This window comes from Myxine glutinosa, chromosome 13 (genome assembly GCF_964187855.1).
Source record: "Myxine glutinosa chromosome 13, kmMyxGlut1.1, whole genome shotgun sequence".
Classification (NCBI taxonomy): Eukaryota; Metazoa; Chordata; class Myxini; order Myxiniformes; family Myxinidae; genus Myxine; species Myxine glutinosa.
In genome coordinates, this window is record NC_136273.1 from 37,168,452 (window position 1) to 37,180,774 (window position 12,323).

General features: G+C 47.3%; 1 protein-coding gene across 4 annotated transcripts in view; it reads left to right on the forward strand.

The window, feature by feature from the left end:
- The first annotated feature begins 1,223 nt into the window (after positions 1-1,223).
- LOC137438851 (receptor-type tyrosine-protein phosphatase kappa) overlaps positions 1,224-12,323 on the forward strand; it is a 493,330-nt gene continuing 482,230 nt past the window's right edge. For all 4 annotated transcript variants that reach the window (XM_078767331.1, XM_078767333.1, XM_078767332.1 and 1 more), the window contains exon 1: positions 1,224-1,419. In XM_078767331.1, coding sequence (XP_078623457.1) covers positions 1,353-1,419 — 67 coding nt within the window. In that variant the 5' untranslated portion in view covers positions 1,224-1,352. The remainder of the gene's footprint in view (positions 1,420-12,323) is intronic.

The window sequence follows — 12,323 nt, forward strand, 5'->3', positions numbered from 1 at the left end:
ACGTGTGCCCCACCAAGAGGTCACCAGCTTCCAAGCTTATGAACCCTTAGCCATTGAAGGCTCCTTTGAGAGCAATCACCTTCCCTACAGATCAACAACTCGCATTGTTTTCTGGTGAAATTGACCGAAAGCAAATTTGTCGATAAATCTCCGTGTTTGAAAACTGCTGCAAGAAGCAAATGTGGGTGTCAACGTCGACCTCACTGTTGGTAAAGAACAGAAACCTCGATCGCTTGCACATGCAAACTGAACGTGCACATCAATTTATCAACAACACAGTATTGCTCTGTTGCATTTTCACTTATGGAAATCGAAGATTTTTCAAGTATATTGCTTGGCCTTGTGCGTTATTCTGTCCATTTGTCTGTCTGTTATAAGGAAGACACCTATTTATTTTGAGGTCAAAAGGTCAGCATAGGCCAAAGGTCGACAACTTTGTCAAATTTCTAAAATCCTCCCTTTTCATCTGATTGACTTGAAATTTGAAGAGGATTTGCATATCAGGTCAGTGAATTCAACCACTAATTATTTTTGAGGCGAATATAGGCCAAAAGGTCAACATAAGCCAAAGGTCAACAACTTAAGGTGGAATTTCTAAAATCCTCAATTTTCATCAGATTGACTTGAAATTTGAAGAGGTTTTCAAATCAAGTCAGTGAATTCAACCACTAATTATTTTTGAGGTCAACATAGGCCAAAGGTCAACAACTTATTTTAGGGATTTTGCAAGTATCGGTATGCACGATGTATTTCTTGTTTGTTTGTTTTTGTTTGACAATTGATCGCACGATGAGGAGGTATGTCGAAGCTCCCGACGACAGGCGGCGCTACGTTCCTGTGCGCAGCGTTCGATGCGCCCTCTGCACGCCATGGATGGGAATGATCATGGAATGCCTTTCCAAACTTTATCCTGAACGCATTTCCAGGTGCGAACGGTCCCATGGGGCCAGTGGGTCTGAAAAGGATAAAGTGATGTCAGATGTGTGAAAATTGGATAAAAAGGACACGGTGTAGCAATTCGTGCACGCTCGTGCAGACACCTCGGGGCAGTGGTCTATAAGTACCTCATGAGCGATCAAGATTGACACGGCAGCGGCCATCGAGTTTGAACATCGCTGCCAGTTCTGTGGAGCAGAGCGCACGACCGTTTACGTGACGTCACAAAGGGTTGGGCGAGCTTTGGGGAGGAACGTGGCGTTTTCTCCACCCCTCATCCTCTACCTCGTTATTCCACCCTCAAGGCTGGTGCCGGCGTTCGGCCCATCTTGCGATCTGGATTTTGTTGCGAATAGACCATCGCCGTTCTGCTGCGGCCCAACGCGGGTACAGGGCGGGACAGACCGCTTCGGGTCATGGCCTCGGCCATCATGAGTGTGCTCTTCGCGCTTTCGCTCACCCGGACCACTGAGCAGATTACAGGTAGGTGAGCCGGGCACCGCACAGTGATCCGTCATGGGTCGGCAGTCTATGTCGGGGTGTTGGCTGGGGTGTGGGGGGGGGGGGACAAGCTTTTATCATAGCTTGTCTGAACCATGGGACAGAAGTGCGCAAAACTTTGCTTTCGAGTTGCGGACAACTTTCCCTTCCTATCCTCGAGCAGCTCTGAACTTTCCAAGGACTGGCCTATGGTTCTGGGACGCTTGGTATTCACCAGCGGGCACCATGCGCCCCACATCTCGACGATGTTTTCAAACTCGTACCTTCAAGTCGGTGCAAAGCCCTGAACGACCAGTTTGGTGCGCTGCATAGTTGTGCCTTCACTTCCGCTTTGAAAGGGAGCTTGTACTCTCCGGCGGCTCTGCGAATGGCAACTGTCTGCTGACGACAGCTGTCTGCTTGGAGGAGAAGGAATGTGTCTCTAGAGGCCTTGTGTCCGTCCATACTTGTCCACATGGCCATGTGCTGCCCTCACCCTCTTTCTCGCTACGCCAGGTTAATGATGGTCCTTTTGATTCCGAACATTGACACGTCCTTCCATCAAACTCGACATTGATGTCATCGCCATTTACAGGGAAGCGTTTGATTCTTTGTGAAAACTTTCAAAGGGAGTACATGACGATGACGAAGGGGGTTGTAAAGTTTGTTTACGAATGATCTCGTCGCCTGGGGTACAGTTTGATTGAACGGTCACAAAACTTACCTCCATCAGGATCGAATCGTCACGTTTTAACGCTTTGAATACATCATTGACACGAGGAAAAGGTGCGCAATTCCATGGGGTTAGAGACTTGGAGTGTAAACGGCAAGAGGTATTCCCCCAGGGTGGGAGGTCCAGGAGTCTTGCTTTGACCTCCACCTTGTGACATTTAATCGCGTTGGTTTGAAGCACCGGTCGCACCGTCCATTACCTGACTCGTACCTTTGATTCCCTCCTATTGCTCAACAGTTAACGCGCCGCCTCAAGCGGCCTCATTACCGCTGCGCAGGCTTCGCTAAAAGCGCCGCGCACTTTACTGAGCACCAATTAACGACATGCATGCCATACTTACTTACAACCGCGAATGATCTTCACCTGATGCTCACAGGATGGTACAACCTGGATGAGCGGACATGCACATTGTTGGGGATGAGGTGTCGTGACTGTTTGGGACCATCCCACGGTACGATGACGGCCCCATGGTGCGCATCTCAGCTCCATATGAGCACCTCGTGTGCAGATGATCCAGGCTGAATGTGGGCTCACTGCACCTCGTTGTGCACATGATCCAGGCTGAATGTGGGCTCACTGCACCTCGTGCAGATGATCCAGGCTGAATGTGGGCTCACTGTACCTTGTTGTGCACATGATCCAGGCTGAATGTGGGCTCACTGCACCTCGTTGTGCACATTATCCAGGCTGAATGTGGGCTCACTGAACCTCGTTGTGCACATTATCCAGGCTAAATGTTGGCTCACTGCACCTCGTTGTGCACATGATCCAGGCTGAATGTGGGCTCACTGCACCTCGTTGTGCAGATGATCCAGGCTGAATGGGGGCTCACTGCACCTCGTTGTGCAGATGATCCAGGCTGAATGTGGGCTCACTGCACCTCATTGCGCCCATGATCCAGGCTGAATGTGGGCTCACTGCACCTCGTTGTGCAGATGATCCAGGATGAATGTGGGCTTACTGCACCTTGTGCACATCATCCAGGATGAATGTGGGCTCACTGCACCACGTTGTGTACCTGATCCAGGCTGAATGTGGGCTCACTGCACGTCGTTGCGCACATGATCCAGGCTGAATGTGGGCTCACTGCACTTCGTTGTGCACATGATCCAGGCTGAATGTGGGCTCACTGCACCTCGTTGTGCAGTTCATCCAGGCTGTATGTGGGCTCACTGTACCTCGTTGTGCACATGATCCAGGCTGAATGGGGGCTCACTGCACCTCGTTGCGCACATGATCCAGGCTGAATGAGGGCTCACTGCACCTCGTTGCGCACATGATCCAGGCTGAATGTGGGCTCACTGCACCTCGTTGTGCACATGATCCAGGCTGAATGGGGGCTCACTGCACCTCGTTGTGCACATGATCCAGGCTGAATGTGGGCTCATTGCACCTCGTTGTGCACATGATCCAGGCTGAATGTGTGCTCACTGCACCTCGTTGTGCACATGATCCAGGCTGAATGTGGGCTCATTGCACCTCGTTGTGCACATGATCCAGGCTGAATGTGTGCTCACTGCACCTCGTTGTGCACATGATCCAGGCTGAATGTGTGCTCACTGCACCTCGTTTTGTACAAGATCCAGGCTGAATGGGGGTTCGCTTCATCTCGTTTTGTACAAGATCCAGGCTGAATGGGGGTTCGCTTCACCTCGTTTTGTACAAGATCCAGGCTGAATGGGGGTTCGCTGCATCTCGTTTTGTACAAGATCCAGGCTGAATGGGGGTTCGCTTCACCTCGTTTTGTACAAGATCCAGGCTGAATGGGGGTTCGCTTCACCTCGTTTGCACATGCTCCAGGCTGAATGGGGGTTCGCTTCACCTCGTTTTGTACAAGATCCAGGCTGAATGGGGGTTCGCTTCACCTCGTTTTGTACAAGATCCAGCCTGAATGGGGGTTCGCTTCACCTCGTTTGCACATGCTCCAGGCTGAATGGGGGTTCGCTTCACCTCGTTTTGTACAAGATCCAGGCTGAATGGGGGTTCGCTTCACCTCGTTTTGTACAAGATCCAGGCTGAATGGGGGTTCGCTTCACCTCGTTTGCACATGCTCCAGGCTGAATGGGGGTTCGCTTCACCTCGTTTGCACATGCTCCAGGCTGAATGGGGGTTCGCTTCACCTCGTTTTGTACAAGATCCAGGCTGAATGGGGGTTCGCTTCACCTCGTTTGCACATGCTCCAGGCTGAATGGGAGTTCGCTGCACCTCGTTTTGTACAAGATCCAGGCTGAATGGGGGTTCGCTGCACCTCGTTTTGTACAAGATCCAGGCTGAATGGGGGTTCGCTGCACCTCGTTTTGTACAAGATCCAGGCTGAATGGGGGTTCGCTGCACCTCGTTGTGTACATGATCCAGGCTGAATGGGGGTTCGCTGCATCTCGTTGTGTACATTATCCTGGATGAACTGGGATCGCTGCACATCGTTGCTTACCTGATTCCGGCTGAATGGGGGTTCGCTTCACCTCGTTTGCACATGCTCCAGGCTGAATGGGGGTTCATTGCACCTCGTTTTGTGCAAGATCCAGGCTGAATGGGGTTCGCTGCACCTCGTTGTGTACATGATCCAGGCTGAATGGGGTTCGCTGCACCTCGTTGTGTACATGATCCAGGCTGAATGGGGGTTCGCTGCACCTCGTTGTGTACATGATCCAGGCTGAATGGGGGTTCGCTGCACCTCGTTGTGTACATTATCCTGGATGAACGGGGATCGCTGCACATCGTTGCTTACCTGATTCCGGCTGAATGTGGGATCACTGCACCTCGTTGTGTACCTGATCCAGGGTGAATGGGGGCTTGCTGCACCTCTTTGTGTACCTGATCCAGGCTGAATGGGGGTTCACTGCACCTCTTTGTGCACATGATCAGGCTGAATGTGGGCTCGCTGCACCTCGAGCGCAGGCTCCAGGCTGAATGGTGGTTCGCTGCACCTCGTTGTGTACCTGATCCAGGATGAACGGGGATCTCTGCACATCGTTGCTTACCTGATCCAGGCTGAATGTGGGCTCACTGCACCTCTTTGTGCACATTATCAGGCTGAATGGGTGCTCGCTGCACCTCTTTGTGCACATGATGCAGGATGAATGGGGTCGCTGCACCTCGTTGCTTACCTGATCCAGGCTGAATGTTGGCTCGCTGCACATCTTTGTGTACCTGATCCAGGCTGAATGTGGGCTCGCTGCACCTCGTTGTGCACATGATCCAGGCTGAATGTGGGCTCACTGCACCTCGTTGTACACATGATCCAGGCTGAATGTGGGCTCGCTGCACCTCGTTGTGCACATGATCCAGGCTGAATGTGGGCTCACTGCACCACGTTGTGCACATGATCCAGGCTGAATGTGGGCTCACTGCACCTCGTTGTGCACATGATCCAGGCTGAATGTGGGCTCACTGCACCTCGTTGTGCACATGATCCAGGCTGAATGTGGGCTCACTGCACCTCGTTGTGCACATGATCCAGGCTGACTGTGGGCTCGCTGCACCTCGTTGTGCACATGATCCAGGCTGAATGTGGGCTCACTGCACCTCGTTGTGCACATGATCCAGGCTGAATGTGGGCTCACTGCACCTCGTTGTGCACATGATCCAGGCTGAATGTGGGCTCACTGCACCTCGTTGTGCACATGATCCAGGCTGAATGTGGGCTCACTGCACCTCCTCGTGCATATGATCAGGCTGAATGAGGACTCGTTTGCTTCACCTCTGCATGATCTCGGTTAGATGCGGGGTTTCGGCCCCACCTTGTCCTCACAATCCGTGAGCAAATCGCAGACTCTGGGAATATTGCCAAGATGATGTCGTTTTGTCCAATTCCATCTTTTTTTTGCATGACGTTCTCATCTATTCATCATCCTTCACACACATGGCTTACAAGTCTCACTTTGTTGGGACTGATCGTTTGTGTTATTAAATATAAAACAGATGCTCAAACTGACAGAGGCTTGTTTAAAAATTTCTGCTCTGCAGGAATGTTTCCTCAAATGTTCCCGATTTAATGGCTGCGTAAACAAGGTAAATGACGTCACGTCCATGCAGGTGTCACCACGCATCCAATGTATCTCCATCATGCTTGAACGAAGACATTCTAAAGTCTTATTTTGTCTATTTCTACCTTTCTTGTATCAAACTGTGTGCACGCCTCTTCCTTTTAATATTGCATTATTTTATGTTTTTATTTTAAATTATTGAAGTGATATTTGTCCTTTTTATGAAGTTGCACACCTTAGAATATTAAAGTGGATAAGAAATTTTCAGCATATCTACTAGGTACTACATCTTTAACAGCCCCAATTACTCCCACCTTGTGCTGTCATGAGCCTGGGGAACATTTTTGGCTGCTCAGGGTGGCATGAACTTTCGACCCAAGGTGGCATGAACTTATTTGTTTAAGGTGGCATTGATAACATTCCGAAAGACATCATTGGGTCTTTAACATCCACAAAATACCAGTCCTGGTGGATTGTCATCTGGCTTCGTGACCATCTGATGAATGGCGCACACACTGATGGCTCGCCCTGCATGTGAAACATTAGGGTGGCAGTTTATAGCTGGGTCAAGATTCCAACCCACGTTAGACAACTCAAAGGCGAATGTGCATACCTCTTGGCCATCCACTCATCTCATGTACAAGTGTGTGTGTGTGTGTGTGTGTGTGTGTGTGTGTGTGTGTGTGTGTGTGTGTGTGTGTGTGCGCATGTATATGTGTTTGTGTGTGTGTGTGTGCATGTGTGTGTGTGTTTTGTCCAGTATTCAATGTCGGTGAGCTAAAACATAGGACGGATCTGAATGTAACACAACAAATGGAACAGTAGAAAGAGGGAAAGGGGGAGAACCACACCAACAGCAGTGTTGAGGGACAAAATACAGGGAGAGTTGGAGAAATAATGAATTTGAGAAAAGATGGATGTGGCTGCAAACTCTCAGGAAGAAACACTGGAAATTTGAAAAGAGATGGGTTTGAGGAGTGTGAATGGGGGTAGAAAAGATCATGGTTTTGGATGGGGGATAATCTGAATTCATGATGAACAACTGGCCTGAAATTCTGGAGGAAAGAATGAGATTGAACAGACTGAGGAAGTTGGTTCCACAGGTAGGAGAAAAAGGAGAAACAAATGAGTGGAGGTAAGCAGTCATTCTGGAATTTTGGGAGTTTTACCAGAATGGTGTTGCTGGTAGACCACATGCATCCTGTAGAAACCTGTGGGGGGGAGAGGAAAGGAAGAAAGTGCAAGTCCAGAAAGGATGCGGTTGTAAGACAGAGAGACCACCAACCTGTCTGCGATGTGATCGTGATTTGAAAGGTTGAGGTATTTCCAGGTACTTGTGGTCAGTCAAAGTGAAGCACTCCCACAAATTTAGACTAAAGATAATACTTTTACTGTTGCATTTTAAAGGGGTAACCATGGGTGACATTGTAAAAATAAAACAACAGAGCAAGGGCGAGCCCATAATTTGGTTGTCTGGAAGGACAGTGCAGCCATGCGAAGCTTTCACAATCACATGGTACATGTACAATGCAGCAGGACAAAGGGCAAAGTACAATGAAGCCGAGCCTCCATCTTGCTATTGTCTAATTTATATAGGACAAAATCCCTCAAAATACTTGTACTTGTCTATCTTGATCAAGAACATGCTGTTAGAGTGCGTATGCGTTCAAATATTGGAGGTACATTGTCCAAATGTCCTGAGAAAGCAGGTATCTGCCATTGTCAGGGTCAGTAGAGGACAGGGATGTCTGCATGTGTTGGGTACTGTATAACATAGTCATGCTTGCAGTCTGGCGACTGATGTGGACGTGTCAGTTACGTTGGACTTCTCATACAAGTGCTGCATGCAAATGTCTGCAGCTGTGGACGAATCCGGGTCGGGCTTGAAATCGGGAAATGGCTTACCTTGTGTCGCTTTTCTTGGTTGCTTTAGCCTTTATGCAGCTTTCTTTGACTGCAAGGGCCGAGTGTTGATTAATTATGTTGCAAGTCACAGCTGGGGATGATTTATTACATCAGAGTTGTTGGGGTTGTACACTCCGATTATATGTGAGAGACGTGTTTGTTATATGTAGAAAACACATGCGTACACACAAGATACCAGGATCTCAAAAATGAAGTCAAAAGTTATTGGAAGCTGAAAATGTCCGAAATTGGACCAGTGATAATTGGAGCACCAGGAATGAGTCAAAGAAGAACCTCACAGAGATATTATAAACCATCCCTGGGAACATTACTACAAAGAAACCGCAGTTGGAAGCTGCCTGGGGCTCAGTGGCGACCTCAAAAAGAGACCTCGGTTAAAAACTTTGACAACAAGAACACTTCACAGCTTGGTCCTTCGATCATCTGATTCCTTACTGAAACGGAGGTGGATACTTTGAGACCTGGGGGGAATCCGATTTTCACTTTCTGAAACCCGCATATGGAGATAACGACCAACGACACGACACACCTCTGTCAGTTAATGTGGTGAACAGGTTCTAGATGTGACATTGATTTTAATGGAGGAGCGAGGTGACAGTAGTGGGTTAAAATGCCATGATCTAAGAGTGAGGCAACAGTTGGACCAAATGGGGAAGGAGAAGGTGAACTGTGGGGTGTTTTGACAGGGGCTCAGAGCTATATCACAGAAACTTTTAATAATCACAATATTTGGGAATAGTTTTTATTTTTAATCAGGGGAAGGGGAATTGCAATTTCGTAAGGGCTGCTTTAACACAAACAATTTGTTAACGTTTGACAACTCCCACAACTGAGGGAATCAATATCTCAAGATACCAAAGACTTAAATACGCCCACAGATCACTCAATTACATTTCGGCCTTCCTTCCTTTTCTCCCTATTCTCCTCTATTGCTTGATAGAGCAATAGGGCTTGTTAGGGCTTGAGTTTCCTTCCAAGTGCTCATCCAATTATATTTTTACCTGTCTCACATCCCGAATGCTTCCACCTTCCAAGAAAGACCATTCTGAACATCAATGACTGTGAAACAGCCCTGCCTTGTTGTTCTATCAATTCCTAAGCTCTGTGCTTTGGTCCTGGTCTTGTCTGACCTGGTAAAAAGCTTTTCTGAATCTTTTCTGTCAATTCTTTATGTCGGCTTTGGATAAACAAAAAACAGACAAAACAACTACAAAGGTACGCAGTAGGGCGTATACCTCCGCCAAGCTGAACAGTTTACATTTTGTATCGCACTGATAGGCCATAGCTGGATCCGAACCTGAACCAAACTCGAAACAATTCGTCGTTATCATACACCCCAACTGTCCACCAAATTTTGTCCTTATCCGTCACTTATTATGACATTATTTAGACAGAAAAGCAGACAGACAGGGTTGAAAACATAACCGCCATCCACCATCAGTGGCGAAGGTAACAAATAAATACCTTTATTGCCATTAAAGGACACTTGTCATGCAATGACACTTTTCCGTAGACATGGGTGCAAAAGACAGGAATTACTGTCTTGTCGTTACGTGTCCGTGTCCGTGTCCTTATTTCCTCCCTCATCTGTATTCTTTTGTTCATTGTCCAATTCCATTGCACCTTCTGTTTTGCTCTTCTTGAGGGTCCTTCAGCTGAACAAAATCTTCACACCCTTTATTAGTGTTCAATGACTTTTGAACAGAAATTATAACAAAAGAGGATGAGGATTCCTGAGAAAGCAATTGTCTGATGCGATAATTTGCCCATTTCCAAGGTATTCTTTGAAATACCCTCTTCTGCTAGCTGTGGGCACTTCTGGGGAAGGAATTGGTCGGGCAGAATGTGGCACCACTTATTGCCCTTGAACCAGGTAGAGAATGGCTGATATGGAATTCCTGGAGTGAAGCTTGGCATGTGTTGAAGCATTGTTTCTGTTTTTGTTTTCCCAAAAGGGCTTTCCGCTCATTATGACATGTGTGAGCCATGCTGAGCCTCCAGACTTGCTCGAAACTACAAGGGTGTCTAATTGAGAAAGTGCTTGCCTTTGGTGATATTCCCCTGTGCATGGATATAACATCAGTAATGGCACCTAAAATGAATTGGATTGGAATTCCTGCATTTGGCTGAAAAGAATGAACATTTCATGTCACGCACAGTGGTGCTTCTGGATCGGGATGTGTTGCAGCGGTTGAGGCAAAGTTGGCAAACAGGTCGGAGTGAGTCCCAGTTGCTCGAAACTACAAGGGTGTCTAATTGAGAAAGTGCTTGCCTTTGGTGATATTCCCCTGTGCATGGATCTAACATCAGTAATGGCACCTAAAATGAATTGGATTGGAATTCCTGCATTTGGCTGAAAAGAATGAACATTTCATGTCACGCACAGTGGTGCTTCTGGATCGGGATGTGTTGCAGCGGTTGAGGCAAAGTTGGCGAACAGGTCGGAGTGAGTCCCAGTTGCAAAAGACTCGTCGCTCGCGTATTTCTGATAAAACAAGTACTCGGAGCACAAAACTGGAGTCGAATGGCTCCGAGACATTTGTGGTGTCGAGATGACGTTGCTTTGCAGCTGCTGCTGTTTACCTCTTGACGACATCTCTGACTGCCTAGAGCTCCTTGTGTGTCGTTTAAATATCGACATGCCGGTGCACGACTGCATATGCGTTTTCACTCAGCAGGGCGTAAGCCGGCGCAGACGTTCGGGTTAGAGTTAGGGCAAACCCCCAGAAGACTCCGCTTTCCGCCCTGTTGTGCCGGTGATACTCCCATTCTCTGATCACCTTCCTCTTCACCTCCAAATTTGCAGGAGCACAATAACCTTTTGTATTCCTCTTTGTGCAGAGTTCAACATGTGCACTGGGCAATCAAATATGAAATGTGTAAACAGGCCTGTTGGGTCCTCTGGGTCCTCTGGGTCTTCTGGGTCTCACCAATATGTGGCTTCAGTGGATCGCTTCCCAAAACAAATGTAATCGCACATTGAGGACAACGTGAGAACATCTCCAGTCGATCCTTCAATCAAACTTAACTTCTTTCTCATACAGTGCAATCCATGCGCTGCTTCCTACTTGAGTTTCTGGACAAAGGCATTTTGTTGTTACCTCTGCCACATAAGGTGGACGGAGGATATTATTTACCTCCGCCACCAAAGGTGGATGGAGGTTATATTTTTACCCCTGTCTGTCTGTTTGTCTGTCCGTTTGTGAACAAAATATCTCAAAAAGTTGTGGATGGATTCGGACAAAATTTGGCAGAGATATAGCGTATGTGACAAGTACGAAATGATTCGATTTTGGTGAAGATCCGGATTCGGATCCGGCTACTGGAATTTTTGAGTGATTATTCACCATTGGGAGATAGAGACAAAAACGATACATAGCAGGATATCTCAAAAAGTTATGGACAGATTTGGACGAAACTTGTTGGACCGGTTGTGTATGTCACAAGGACGATTCGATACGATTTTGGTGAATATCCGGATCCGGATCCGGCTAGGATAATTTTTTAAATGATTCTTCACCATCGAGTGATATGGCAACCAGAGGTATGCTCTCTACTGAGTGCCGTTCTAGTTTCACCTATGTTTGTCTGTTTATTTATCTTTAAGCATGATATCTCAAAAAGTTATGGACGGATTCGACGAAATCTGGTGGACAGGTTGGGTGTGTGATGAGGGGGAATCGATTCCATTTTGGTGAAGATTTGGATCCAGATACTGTTTTTAAATTTCTTAACTAATTCTTCACCATTGAGAGATGGGGGCCAAAAACGATGTATGGCACAATATTTCTAAACGTTGTTGACGAATTATGATAAAACTTGGTGGATGAGTCGGGTGGGTGATTAAGAACAATCCGATTCGATTTTGGTTCAGGTTCGAATCCAGATCCGGCCTCTTACCCTTCAAGAATGCTTGCAGGTGTAACCAGCGGCCCTCAAAATGGCAGGTAAAAGTTACCTCGAAGGTAAAACGCAAAAATGCCCGGGCCTGTGCATGGTGGAAATTAGTAAACATGCTGCGAATGAAAATTTTTCCGAAATTAATTCCCATTTAAACGTTGCTAACTTACCGCACGGTCGCTTCGAGCTGCGGAAAGCATTTGTTGAGCTTGAACATGTTTTTTAGAGCTGGTCGATTTACATTTATTTAGATTCGGACCAGTGAAGTGTTTTGGTATTTAAACCAACCTGTGTGCGACCTCAGCGTTTCCATGCTGGCAAAAATTGTTTTGTAAAGCCAGTTGAATGTTTTTTGTTAATGG